General features: G+C 36.0%; 1 protein-coding gene across 2 annotated transcripts in view; it reads right to left on the reverse strand.

Moving 5' to 3' along the window:
- Positions 1 to 13,057, reverse strand: part of ATAD2 (ATPase family AAA domain containing 2) — a 36,123-nt gene extending 23,066 nt beyond the window's left edge. For both annotated transcript variants that reach the window (XM_087962164.1, XM_087962163.1), the window contains exons 1-11: positions 12,489 to 13,057; positions 8,957 to 9,108; positions 8,212 to 8,261; positions 6,220 to 6,388; positions 4,936 to 5,032; positions 4,413 to 4,497; positions 3,656 to 3,766; positions 2,472 to 2,589; positions 1,675 to 1,782; positions 1,276 to 1,384; positions 883 to 998 (exon numbers count right to left, since the gene is read on the reverse strand). In XM_087962164.1, the coding sequence (XP_087818290.1) occupies positions 883 to 998; positions 1,276 to 1,384; positions 1,675 to 1,782; positions 2,472 to 2,589; positions 3,656 to 3,766; positions 4,413 to 4,497; positions 4,936 to 5,032; positions 6,220 to 6,388; positions 8,212 to 8,261; positions 8,957 to 9,108; positions 12,489 to 12,713 (1,340 nt within the window). In that variant the 5' untranslated portion in view covers positions 12,714 to 13,057. The remainder of the gene's footprint in view (positions 1 to 882; positions 999 to 1,275; positions 1,385 to 1,674; positions 1,783 to 2,471; positions 2,590 to 3,655; positions 3,767 to 4,412; positions 4,498 to 4,935; positions 5,033 to 6,219; positions 6,389 to 8,211; positions 8,262 to 8,956; positions 9,109 to 12,488) is intronic.
- Positions 13,058 to 14,723: the final 1,666 nt, after the last annotated feature.

Raw genomic sequence — 14,723 nt, forward strand, 5'->3', positions numbered from 1 at the left:
GTATGCTTTGCAATGTTAACATGCTATTGAAATAACCCACAGGGTTTTTGATATGCATCAATTATCTGAGTTCTAGGAGCAGATGCAGATATGAGACAGAATGAACTGAAACCAAAATGTATCAATTGGTTGCAGCATTTAAGTGGCTCTTCAGAAGGAGGCAATGTGATTGGATTTCCCTCTAGAAGATAAATAAAGGTGCAAATATAATAGAAACCAACAACCTCCTTGTTTAAGCAGTGAGAGATTGTCTCCAACAATGCAGCTAATAAAAAATGATAAAAGGGAGCTGCAAAACTTCTAGGGGGATGCTTTAGATGATGCTGATTCAACTGAAGCTATTCTGAACAGTTTTCTGACAAATGTGAAACCATATATAGCATTTAGGACTGTTCCTTCGTCCAGATTTTTTTCATGGTTATTTTCTCCTATATTTGGTGCTTTCGTATTGGCTGCTATATTTATATTATCTTGGCTCTAATAATTATTTCAATTTTTAACCTCTGTAAATAATGTAATTTCTTATTTCCCCATTCTTATCTTGGTCATTCTTAATTAGGACTTGTTTATATAATTTGAAATTACGAAACTTTATACAAAAATAATTCAAGGATACTTTTAGGTTCCTTTAAGGTTTGGGTACTTCTTAAAATAATATAGTATAAATTATAAATTAATATAATAAATTTAGAACATATGTATATTTTTGTAAACTATGACTATAGTAAACCTCGTCAATTTTACACAAATTGATCTAAATAGTGCATCAAAGTGATATTTATTAAGAGATCTTGTCTAAAGATCTTAAGAAACTATCTCAAGAAAGTCCAAATTTTAAAATGACTTTAACATCCAGTAAAAGGAAATAATTTAAAGTACTACCTTGGAGGTTGAATCTTGAATCTCTCAAACACTTCTGGATAAAGTAGTGGGAAAACTACCATCTCCTTTAAAGCTGAAATATGATCAGAAAGTCCACCCACACTATCAAATCGCACCTAAAATGGGAGACAGTTGACAAATGAAAATAATAAAAATCCTACCCAAAGTAAAAGCTAAAAATTATCTATGTTGTCCTCACAAGTAAGTTTATTATCAGTATAGTAAAGAACTTTTAAGTTTATTACCAATAAGAACAGCTCAGTCTACATGGTGTCCAGGAGTCAACAGTGACTTGATGTCACATAATTAATCAAAGAACAGTTACATTAATTTTAAAGGTAAGGTTATCTACATTCAATTTTTATATCAGAAAGCAAGACATCAAATCCTTACTGAAGTGTCTATTTGCATTGGATCAACATCAGCCAGGCTTGCTCCAATTTTCATTCGATCTTTGTGGATTCCCTTCAACTCATCTTTTTGAAAATTTAGCGGAAGGCACCTAATGTGAGAATTAATAGTTGTTGAAAGTGCTAAAGTATAAAGTACAATTTAGTTTAGCCAAAATTTAAAATCCTGAATAGCAAATTAACGTAGGTTCATAATTAATGTTATTTATCTTGTTTTATATATCAGTGACTATACAATTCCAATGTGACATACAACTGTTAAATCCTGGTAGCATTTAATTATGAAAAGCCAGAATTTACCATTTTCTCACTGACAGTATTTTAGACAGAATCCCCCAATGTAATTGCTGGAAAAAATACACAAACCACTTTGAATAATTACCTGCTCAGTGCTTTGTTTCGACTTCTTTTCCTACGTCTCTCAAAGCGTTCTTCATCATCAGATGAAGACGAAGTTGTGGAATCGCTATTATGAATTGCATGCTTTCGCCTATTTTTTAAAAAAATAAGTATGAAAATGCATGTTGTTGAAATATTAATGTATTCGTAAATATATGCTGAATATGAGTGTAGATATGAGTGGTTGAGTAGAAAAAGGGTGGAAGAATAAGGAGGTGGTGTAGTAAAATCCACAATGAATTTCCTCCATGAATTGGCTGGATACATAGTTATGGTTAGTCACTCCAACAAACATAGACTGACAAGCAAAGCATAATTTTAATTTATATTAATAAACTGATATTTGACTCTGCATAATATGTAAATCAAGTTGTCAAATCTCTCTTGAAAACAACATTATGAGGACTTACATGTAGTTCTCACTTAGCAACCATTCCATTAGAATGGAGCTGAATAAGGAGACAAAAATCTTGAAAAATTTACAAGTTACTATCTTCAAGATTCACACAAAGCCAGTATATTTCTTCCTAGTTTATACTGACTGGTATTTGTGCTTACAAATACATATAGTCCTCAATTTTCAATCATTTTTTAGCAACCATATGAAGTTACAATGGCACTGAAAAAAGTGGCGTACAACCACTGCAGTGTCCCCATGGCCGCGAGATCAGACAGTAAAGTTTATTCTATAATAAACTTTTGCTAAATTAATCATTATGGGGTACAAGCAGCATCTGAAGCATTGCTACTATTGTATCTCTTGCAAATGTAAAAACATACCTATTTATCTTTTTACAGAAAGGGCTCCGTGGTCCTGTAGGACTAAAAGGGAAACCTCGTCTTACTGGAGAAGCTGCATCATCATAAAATAATTTAGGCTTCTTCTGATGCCTGGGCTCTGTTAACAATATCAAACATTTTTTAAAAATAGGTTAATATTCTTGCTTCTACGATAAGAGAATCAGAAAGCCAGTAGCAAATCATTTGTTTACAAAAAAAACTAATTTTAACTTGTACAAAGTTCATTTGTTAACTTTGCTCCTGAAAGACAATCTGAAAATAAACCCAGGCAACACTGGCTGAAAAGTTACACAATAAAGATGTACAACTGCATGAAATGTTAAGATGGCAGCCCTGCCCCCTCAAAAAAGCAAAACAAAAACAGATTTATGGCACAAAGGAACTTTTCCAAGAAATATATTCACAACCACAAATAGAGGACATATGAACCAAATTTAAAAATAATTTAGAATGTTTTTTAAAACTCCCAACCAAGCAATACAAGCAACAATTAAATGGATTCTAGCAATCTGGCTAGTCTGTACAATTATAGAACAGAGCCAAACAAAGAGCCAAATGAGTTAATTTCAGCAGCCATGATCAAGGTTATAAAAACAAAACCGAACGTTTCTGATTAAAGGCTTGAAGCATCTAATTAACATGGTTGCACAATATACAGTTCTGCATTTAATCAGGCCTGCACAAAGCTCAGTAAAGTTTATGAAATCCACAGGTATATTATGGTTTTGCCCTTGGAAATCTTCCATGGGAAAAAAGCATACCACACAGGAACAATATAACATTACAAGTCACAAGCTCTAACTTCCAAAAAATGATAAAGCTGCAGAATTTACTAAAGAAATTGAATTTTTTTCAGTCTTTGAGTATGTGCTTAACCAACTCCCTCCTCTTTAATTCCAAGCAGAGAAGGAATAAATCTACCACTGCTGATTTATTGACTAATAATTTTTTGAAGTTTCAATAAGAAAAACAATTAAAATAAAAAACTAATCATGGACCTTAGAATAACATGGAATAAAATGCCTTTTTGCCTTCAACTTAGAATGGTTTATGAGGAATTTGGTTCGATATCAACATACATTAAATAGATATTTCAATCTTGGAAATTTGAAAATTTATAATAAACAAATGAGACTTCCAGGAATGGTATAAAAGAAACTTACTTTCCGGTGAGGATTGATAATGTACAACAGTTTTTCTCTGTCGGAGATCATAGCGCTTTTGGTTTTCTTCTCCATCTTCATCTTCATGGTCCTCAACTTCTTCTGAAGATTCTAATTAAAGAAAATAAATTGCTCTAACTTTAATAAAGGTTCTGAACCTATAACAAATTTCATAATTGCTACATGTAGTTTTATTTCAGCTAGGAACATACACATTGTCAGTTTTATTTTTTGCTAGGGAAAATTCAGCTTTCAATGTCCAAATCAAACCAAGTCCAAATTGAAGCTACTTCGAAGTTTTAATAATGATCTGAAGGAAACACAGATAATTTCAACCTTTGGAAGAAGGTAATGGCAAACCACTTCTGAAAATGTTGCCCCACCACCACTGAAAATACCATTCAACAGCTGCAGAGACCAGGTCCAGGCAGTTGCCAGGAGTCGAAACTGTCTTGAAAATAGTTGTAGGCACACATGCAAAAGTGAAATATAGTAAGACTTTTAGTGAATCCTGAGAGGACCACCAGGGATTGACCTGAAAACTCTGAACAATCAATTCATAAGACTAGCTGTAATGACAGGAACAAAACCTATTCTTTTAGATGTTCCTATAGAAGCTAACCAAACACTTCTCAGAACGTTTTAATGAAAACATCTTTTATTCATTTACCCGTAAGTATATTCCTCACTCTTTACCTGCACTTCAATTTTTCATATGTAACAGCACAGTTCTAAAATGTAAAAGCAGCACAATAACCTGCACTTCCATCTTGATTGTCAGAGGTTTCTTCATCAGTCCTTTGGATAGCAGGTTTCCCTCTGGAGTATATATCAAGGTTTCCCTGGAAATAGCATAAGATCTCATTCAAGTAACCCGCCATTACATGATGCTTCTGCGTCAATTTCAGGATACAGTAAATGGAATCAGTACAATTATTGGACTGTGCCAATCTGTTCAAAAAGATGTTTCATAATATACAGATACACATTTTTCTGAGCTGCATTTATTTCACACAACTGCTTCTGAAGCCACTACTGGTTACTTGCACATGTGTTTGGCCTTGGCCTGATCTACTTTGAGGATGCAGAGATAGCTCACAGCCACTTCCAAAGCACTTCTAGTTTAATGATTTGGAAATATATATATATATATATATATATATATCCTGCAGTTATAAAGTGCATCTTAGAATTGCATAGAATTTGCTCAGGTTATGTTCAAACTATCAAAGCAAAAGCAATAAAAATATTGGTACCTCCACAATAATGAATATACTTACTCCTTCTCTACCATTGAACACCCCAAGATCTTCCATCATTCGTCTACGGCGCATCTTCTTCATATCATCCATTTTTTGTAGTACAGCTTCTGCAGTGCTGACAAAGTTTGCAACATATAATTAAACAAAATATTAACAAAGAACCAGTTAAACAAAGAATGCCACAATATTCTACCTTCAGTTCATAGAAAGCTAGAACTATTGATAAATGCAGATCCAATCCTGTGTATATCAACAGACAAGCAATAATGGCACTACTTGCTTGTTTGTTTCTTTGTTCATTTTCATGCTGCCCTTTCTAGAAAGTTTGCCCTTTTCCTTACTCTTGGAATTCCTTCTGTTATAAAAACACCAAATACAAAATTTCCTGCCATTTTGGAGTGGAAAAAGAAAAACTAAAATTGTAATGTATGTATAAGTAATATTTTTCGATGTATTTGGAAATTTGAGAGTATATGGTAGGTACTCTGAGAGAATGATTATCATGGCAGGTATGGTTAATCATAAGCACTCATTTATCAGAAAACAAATAATGTGGATCTGCAAAACTCAGGGACATTTTAAAGCCACTTTCCAGACATCTCCGACTAATTCTAGTCAGAGAACTTAGTTCATAAAAGTTGCAAACTACTCCCAGAAAAAAACATAATCAGTGGGTAACGAGGGAATATTCTAGAGGTATCCAGAATATTCCATGCTCAATTTAGCAAAGCAACTATTGGTGTTTGCTATGTAGCATTCCAACATCCTATTTTGATTTTATTAGCTTATTTAAGTTAGATGGTGTAAGGATCTACTACAAAATACCGATGTACATAGGCACCACACTACAGATAGTCCTACATTTACAACCATAATTGAGCCCAAAATATGTTTCTAAATGACAGTTAAGTGAATGTTGCCCCATTTTATGAAGCAACTCCCAAGTGGCTGAATTTTGGTCACATGACCATGGAAATATGCTGCAATGGTCATAAATATGAAAAACAGTCATAAGTCACTTTTTTCAATGTAATGGACACAGTTGAACAGTCACTAAATGAACTGTTGTAAGTTGAAGACTGCCTGTATTTAGTTCTTAAAAGTGTCTGTTTAACAAGCAAAAAACTGCCCCTGGAAGCAGAACTCTGCCCTTCCATGTGATATGACTCTTCAGTTTGTGGTCTTCCAAAATGCTTGCCACTTCCAATATACAAAAAGGAAGAGCCATTAATCAACAAGAGCTTCCTATTTTTTATAGAAGGGTCAATCAATTATGGAAGAAATAAAAAGATAAAACCTTACTTTGTAATTAGTCTGTCAAACAGAACTGACTGGTTCATAGTACTATAGCGACTTCGTCTAATTCTGCAACTGCGACGGACTTCAACATCGCCATTTTCTTCTGCAACATGTTCTTCAGGCTTCCCATCTACTCCTTTTTTCAGGGATCTGGTTACGGGAACTACAGCTCCTACGGGAAAATAAAGAATTTTCCTTTGCTGCACTCAGCTTGCTTCCTAAATTAAGGATCATCTCAATTAAATTTTGCTTCACTTTTAATCTTCACGTTGAGATCTTTTTTAAAATTGTGTTTATGTCTTCAAGAATACAGTTCCCCAGAATATCTGAATTGCCTGTAAATTTGACAAGCATTCCCCACCCACATATCTCATCCATATAAAATTAGTAGCATTTCAGTTTAAGGGTAACTTGCTCAATGGAAACAAAAATACTTTGTTATTTATCACAATAATGAAGTTAACTTTGTATCTAAAATAATAGTTTTCTTTTCCAGTCTTTTTTCTACTGCACGCTTCTACTTAACTTTTCACAAAGCTGACTTATCCCGATTGCAACAAATTTTTGTTGAATGGCATAGCACAAGGCACTAAAGGTCGCCGTGGTGGTAGGAAATCAGAAAACCTTAAGAGCTTGACACTACGTGAATGGGAGTCCAGGTAGGAATAGACATATATACATTCCACCCTTATGATTTTTTAATCTACTTTTCAGTTTCAGCTGCACATCTCCACATTAACTGTTTCTATTCCACAATATTATCCCTACCACTATGGCCATTTGCTGTGCAGCTTCTCTGAAACATCTTAATTCCTTTTCAGAAACTAATTCGCATAATTACTTTTAGTTAATTACAAAATTAAAATGCATCCATTTGTATATGTATTTACTGAACCATGGAAAATAATAACTCATTAAACATTAACAAAGTGTTTATTTAAAAAAAAACCTTTTATTATCAAATAAAAATGAGAAGCGTGACATTATTTTAAATTTTCGATACTTGGCAAATAATTTTGATACTGTGAACCTCTTTGATAGTGTGGAGGGACTCAGGGATTTTTTGATCACTGTTCTAAAGAACACTGTTCTAAGGTATAGGCTTTGGTACAAGAGGCTGAAAATAATACATAGTAAGATATTTGAGAGGACAAAAAAGAAAAAATATGAATAGCATGTAGATTGATTACTAACCAATGTACCGATAAATTCATTAAAATCTTTGAAGCTACATTTTGGCACAAGCAAATCTCAAGAGGTTTTGACTAATTTCCAGATTTCAGTTGAAACAACATCCAGCTAAGCAAGGAGTGACAAGGTTGAAGTATAAACGTTCCTTGTCTCCCCTCTGCAATGCTGGGGGGACACATCCTTCCCTCTTTCAGCCATTGCTATCACACCATGTCTCCAATCTTTCTTCCTTTCCTCTCCCTTTTGCCACCCAACTTCTGCCTGGGGAAAAAAAAATCAACTTCTATATTTTATACAAACTAAAATACTGGAAATGTGCATCCTCCCTCCTAGTTTGAACATGGTTTGGCAGAAATAAAATGTTTTGTGTATTTCAAACCTCCAGCCACCAAGGCCACCTTTGTAAAAGCAAACCCAAGAATCAGTGGTGGGATTCAAATATTTTTTACCACAGGTTCGATGGGTGTGGCTTGGTGGGCGCACTTTGCACACTTTGCGCAGGTGCAGAGGCGTTCCAACTCACCTCCTGCAAGCCTGCATTCTCCCGGTCGCTTCAGCTTCAAAAGCAGAGGATAAAGATGAGTATGGGAGCCCAAGCGGGCGGGTGGGCCCAACAGCAGAGCAGTGGAGAACCGGTTCAGTCTCTGCTGCTCATCGCTGCTACTGGCTTGGCAGAACCAGTAGAATACCACTGCCAAGGATGCTTTGTAATAAATAATTCTCTGAATCAGAAATTTCAGTCAATGTATTGGAACCTCTGCAGCCTATCCACAACCAACAGAATGTGTATTTTACTAGATTTACCTTCTTCACCATCTTCATTCTTTCCACCTGCCTGCATTCTAGCCAGTTGTCTGCACACAAGCAAAAATATCAAGATTTTATCAGCTTGACGTCTAATTTATAGCTTTCATTTGGGTCAGTACTAGAGTAAGATTTAGTATCAGAAGAATCAAGGGGACTTAAAATAAAATGGTTTGTGCTGTTTGAGTTTCTATATACTTCCTTACTTACTATGATTATTCCAGTTTTCATTTACTTTGTTGCCTTGCCTCTACTATCTGTATTTTTTAAATTCTGTTTTTTCAGAGTTTTTCTGGTTTTGGAGATAGTTTTTGTTTATTCAAAAGCAAAAAACATCTTACTGAAAATTGGTTATGTAGTTTTAGTTTTCACTGAATTACAGCTGTATTGTAGAACATGGTCTTCCAATTTGAAAAAAAGAAAAGAAATGCAGCAAATGTGGTTTTCAAAGGATACAACAAAATTAAAATGTTCTAACAGTATTGTAAAAGATAAAATATAAAGTATCTTTTTAATTTGCTAATTTTTCAAATACCTTTTAAAAACATTTGTGCTTTTCTTAGTTACGATAAACACTTTTTAGAATGTACTATTTTTTATTTATTTTTTTGTTCTATAAGCTGTTCTTAGAAAATAAGTAGGTTTTTAATCAGAAAATTATTTCCAAGCCCTATAACACTGCTGTGCTCTAAAAGATCCAAGTACAACATAATTTTACCATGTGATCGATAAAAGAAAAAAATACCTTGTAAAGTGTTTCCTGTTAATCCCATTCTCAATCAGTGTTGACATCTTTTTGTCAAAGCTAGGACTTGAATAATGCGGATTATTTTTCCTCATAGATCTTAAGGTGTGCTGCCTTGTGAAATGCCTACTTTCTTTGTCTGAAGAGAACTCCTGAAGCAGTACAATAAGGATAATTAAGAACAGTTAATTATGTTCTAATTCTGATGTGTACCAACTTTATTTGAAATATTTATGCACATTAATACTGATTTAATAGAGATTAAAAAAAAGTAAAGATAGCAAGAGAAGTGATCTCTCAAGTGACCATGTCTTGAGCTGCTTAAGTTTTAAAAGACAAAAACAAAATTAAGTTGTATATATATATTCACAACTCCAACTAATATACCTCTGGTATTCTTATATTATCCAAAAATTAATTAAGGAGAAAATTTATATTCCTGTCTTATGACCTGTTGAATAAGGAATCAATCACTAAGAATTCCATTTATGCATGATTTACCACAGTTCCATTTATGCATGATTTACCATATACAGTTCTTATTGCATCAGAACAGATGGCTCAGAACAGGTAAAAATGATTCATTAAAAGCAAGTTCGGTAATCAATGTAGAACCTTCAATTCCATATTCTTGCAGAACATTTGGCAACCCTCTATCACATGTATGTAACACATTATCTGAGGCAACTTATTTTATGTTTGTAATTCACTTTTTTATTTGAATTGTTAATTATCCAATCATTCTGACACTTATTTAATAAACATAGTTTATTTTATATTTAGAACAGGTACTCTTCAGTCCTGCTACTCAGAACAAGACTTTGTAGATTACTTAGTTCTCTGAAATAATCTCTTCTTAGAGGCAGATAGCAGACTGGGACATATATTTTAATAACTTTAGAAATAAAATACGTTGGAATATTCTCTACAATAGAAAAGTGTATTAAAAATCAGAAATTAACATATCTGTTAATTGTATGAGTATTTTTAAAAATCAGTTTCCCAATTACGTTCTGTGCTTAATTTTAAATGTACTGTTAGAAGAAAAATCCATTTGGTTCAGTGCCAAGCTGGGAGACACTGGAAACATGGAGGCTGATTGGAAAGATGGTTTATTGATGAAGAACCACATGTGATTCTGGGCAGCTGACCAAATGGAGTTGAAAGTGGGTGGGTTTTTATACTTTCTTTGGGTTTTGTATTTGAGCTTCTTGTTCCTGTCCTTTAATATTCTATTGGCTGTTGTCAGATTCCTATGGGGTCATAGCTGACTCGATAGGCAAAAGAGGAAATGCAAATTCTAGGTACTTGTCTGAGCTAATTTTGTCAACCTTTTTTTTGTGTTGCTTATCTGAGTTTCAGTCTTGACCCAGTCTTTCTGAATGGATTACCGAATCTGCATTTCTAAAGGTGGCCTCCTCAGTTTCTTCTTGGGGCCTATTAAGAAAGACTGAGTCTGCTTTAAGAACATATTTCTTCTTTAGGGAAATATAATATTCTGCCTTTTAATACTTCCCAAATGTTTCATTCTTCTGGGGGTAGGTGCTGACTTTCTACAGTACCATTGCATATATATTAGTTTAAATCTGTTCATGAGCTTCTTCAAATTTTCACATGTCCAAAACATTGTCAATTTCAAATTAACTTTATTTTAACTTTATTTCAAATTAACTTTATCATACTATAAGTTGCTGAAAATGAAGATGTTTAATCACAATGCTTTAAGTTGATTTCATTTTTTCTAGAGGTGAACATTTGATTGTTTTTCTATCATTGTTACTTGTATGTTTTAACATCAAACTCCAAAGCAGATGCTGCAACATAACATATTTTTGGCAGTCTAAAAACAGTGTAACCTTGTAGTGCTAGGGAGTTTTACTTTCAATAGTGTACAAAATTGCAACCTAAAAAGTTTATTATAAAATTGTAGAGATCAGAAATCAACCTCTCTTCTCCAGATTAAAATAGGCTATTTTACTACTTCCATGAATTGATGTGTACCTTTATGCATGAGGAAAAGTGGGTGTGTGACAGTTAAAAGCTATAAAACAGTTAAATGTTTAGTGTGTTACTCCTGTGGGATGTTTTATAAGCCAATATATCAAATTCTATTATATGCAATTACCCATCACAATAAAATTAATTAGCTGAAATAACTGGCTGCTGTATTTTTTGGCTAACCAAATTATGTTGGCTGCTTGTTTAGCACTTCCTGATAAAAAAAATTTCATTTTTAAAAATGATTATCACAAATTCCCTGATGGAACAATAAAGTTCTCAACATACCAATCCAGTGTATATAGAGGCTATTCTCTTGTTAGGTAAACAAGCTAAGATCTGTGTACCCGATAAAAACCCCAATTTACATGACTAAAGGCTCTTTAGTGATTCATGCAACCATATAAATGCAGCTCAATTGTAGTTGGGAGGCAGATTAACCACCACTCCTTTTCAAACCTAAATTCTTGATGAAAAATTCTTCAAATAAAGAAGTTACAATCCAGTACTTCTGTAGCCTAACACAAATATAGGATTCCTTGTCTTTCTTTTTATATCCAGCAGAAGTACTTCGTTTAAAACAAAACTGAATCAAAAAGGCTTCTAAGCTGGAATCACCACTTCAGCTATTACCAAGCTGGAAGAGTTTGAGAGCGGATGGAATAGTTACAAAAATAAAGTCAGCAATAGAAAAGTTAGTAAAAGTTCTAACCAAGTAATGCCAGCTAATATGGAGAACATCACAGTGGCTAAGAAATTGGAAGGTCAGTTATAAGGAGTAAGAAAAAATGACCTTGATGGAAATATTAAACATTAAACAAAGGGGCCGAATTTTTTTTTTTTTTTTTAAGTCCAGAGAAAGGAGATATTTAGAAGCTCCCTGATTCATCCCAATATAAGAAGTTGGACATCACAATCAGACCTGCAGGATTCTGTTATTACAATCTATGCCAATAAAATATAGTTCTAGTCTTCCTTATGGATAGGATTTCCAGAACTGGTCTACCTGAAAGAGGTTGACGTTCCACCTATCAATATCGCCCCCCTTCAAAAAAAAAGCCATAAAGGTTACAATACCCTTAATTCCACAAGCTAGCCAAATGCTTGGGACCATCCAAAAGCTGACGAAACTGGAAAGGAAGATGCCAGATGTTCAACCAGGTGTTAGAAAAGGCATTATGGCAAAGGAGAAAAAGCCAAAGAATGCCCAAATTAAGTCATTGTGAGTTTTGCCCAAAGGCCTCTGATTATACTGATCACGTTAAACTAACTGTGGAAGGTGCTCAGGAAAATGGAAATTGATTCCAATTATCCTCATGGAAACCTGTCTACAGATCAGAAAGTGGACAAACCGACTGGCACCAGACTGGCCAAGCGTGAGACAAAGCTGCATTCTCTTTCTTTATATATCCATTTTTGTACCCAATAAACTCCTCAACCGCAGGATTGATCCCTACCTCACCCCGGGAATCCGCCGGCCTGTATTTTGAACCCCGCGCTCGTTCCTGTTTCGTTCTCCCCTCTCCAAACTCACCGTCCGGGCTTTCCGATCGGCGGGTGGATCCCCGGTGGGCGCTCCGAGGGATTGGTTTCCCACCGAGCGTTTCCTGCGAGACGAAGTCGGGATGCTCAAAGTGAGAAACTCCGAACTCGATTCCATCGTTTCGTAGAGAGACTGCGGGGATCTCGAAGAGGTCCCGCCTCTGCTATGAGGCTCGGGGCGGCCAGAGCCGCCCGAACCGCTGCGGAGCACCACCATCGCGTTCGCCTCCCCTCAACCGCCTCTGAATTCTGGCGCCACAAGCCCGAGCGCCATCTCGTCACCAACCGTCCTCGGATCCTTCCGCCGCTCCGTCCTTCTTTCCGGCGGGGTTAATTTTCATCCAAGCCGCTGCTCAGCGATCCGTCCCGATTCAGAGGGCCTGGGACGGCCTCTGCTGATGAGGTTACGTTCGGCGAGATCACTTCTGTCTCGGCGCTAGTTCTCCCTCCCGTTAAATAGAGCCACGGCCGCGGAAGGAGACGGCGCGCGGCCCGCGACTGAAAGTTTTTGGCGCGTGGCAACTTGGAATTGCGGCTTGTTTTCCTTCGCTCTGATTGGTCGGCGCTGTGGCGCGCGGCGGTTTGCTGCTGCTGCTGCCCGCGAGGCGCTCAAATAGAAAACGTTTAAAACTTGCACGACTCCCTGAGAAAGGCGCGTTTTCTATATCAACACAACCAGCTCACTCTATGCTTGGAAAGTCGCCAAAATTCACATGTATACGTCCTCTAGGAATCCACATAAAGTTGCACTTGTATGCGATGTACTCGCAAGGGCAAGGACAAAACACTATTCTGATGGCACCCTCCAACCTATATTTCAAAGCCTATGCACTGCAATCTCTTGCCCGCTAAACTAACCGGAATACATCAATTACCAGAAGAAGCCTTTTTAAGCGCGGTTGTCAACGCGCATTTTGAACTAAGCATGTAAAGGTTTTGCTCGTTATCGCCAAAATGGTTTTTTGGGGAAGAAAAAGAATCGCGTTTCCCATATAATTTTGCATCTGCTGTTCGAGAAGCAGAAGGGGGGGAATGCAATCCTTTCCCGCAAACGAAAGGTGCCAAGACAGTTTCCATCTGAAAAAAATAAAAGTTCTTGCTTCGGTCACAGCCAGTTAAAAATATCCGCTGCAAAAATAAAATCACTTAATCCTCCTTTTGCCTCTAAAGACACTCCCGTGAAGGAATCGCCCACCATTTTACTATTCTTTTACACAATTGCACAATTCAGATTGTAATCAACCAGAGGATCAACTCTTGTATAAGGAGGCCCCACTTCTTTTCACAGTCAGTTCCTATTGGCCTGTAAAGTCAAAATAATTTTGCTTCTTAGCAATACATTGGAATGGCACACAGCACTGAATTGGACTAGGGTGGCCCATCAAAGTTAATTTTCTGCTAAAAGACAAAAACTAGCTCCTCTCCAAATATACAGCTTTATAGTCCCACCATGGGATGTTTGGATTGCTGGGATTACTAAATCTCCTTACTGCTCCTATGGAGCCAAGTAGAGCCAAGTTGCATCCAGGGGTTTGCACAATGTATAGAATCAGGACACTAAGCAAAGTGGCATCCCCTTAATTTTATTCCAGAACCAAGCAGTCCTCCCACAGCAATTAAAAATAATTGGAAATGTTTTCTTACTAAAGAGACGTTGGTGGAGTCAGGCAGGAACGTTGATTCCCAAGTGAACTGTTTTTCTTAATCCTATCAGAAAGCTGACTCTTCTCTACAGCCTTTATTCTCTTTCAGGCAACAGGCGGGGACTTGGCTAATTACTTTACCTTCCTGCCAGGAAAAGGCTTCACCTGTTTGATTTCTACATATCTGCCGGTTGTTAAAGACACAGAAGCAAAGCCCTGCAGAACTACTTAAACGGTAGAATCACATGGCTTATTTACATGATGCATTAATAGTAACAGCAGCAAATATTTTGTTGGGGTTGTATTTTACACGTTTATTTTTTTAGGTTCTCCTGAAAATTAAAAGCCCTTTTCCATTTGGTTTTCCAAGGTGATGATGAATTAAATTACCGGTATGTAGTACAACTTTCAACAACTGTGGGCGGCTAACAATCAAATAATAAAACCTATACAGCATAAAAATAAAAGCTGGCAAGAATGAAAAAGCAAGTGATCTCACTCTCTTCTATCTTTCCCAGTGTTAGATCCATTTCCAGAGAGCTGGATCTTTGCATAATGTATCCCCAGAATAATAATTGGAGCCT

Source organism: Notechis scutatus, chromosome 3 (genome assembly GCF_049901735.1).
Source record: "Notechis scutatus isolate UNSWTSFEM ecotype Mainland chromosome 3, rNotScu1.2, whole genome shotgun sequence".
NCBI classification, from domain to species: Eukaryota; Metazoa; Chordata; class Lepidosauria; order Squamata; family Elapidae; genus Notechis; species Notechis scutatus.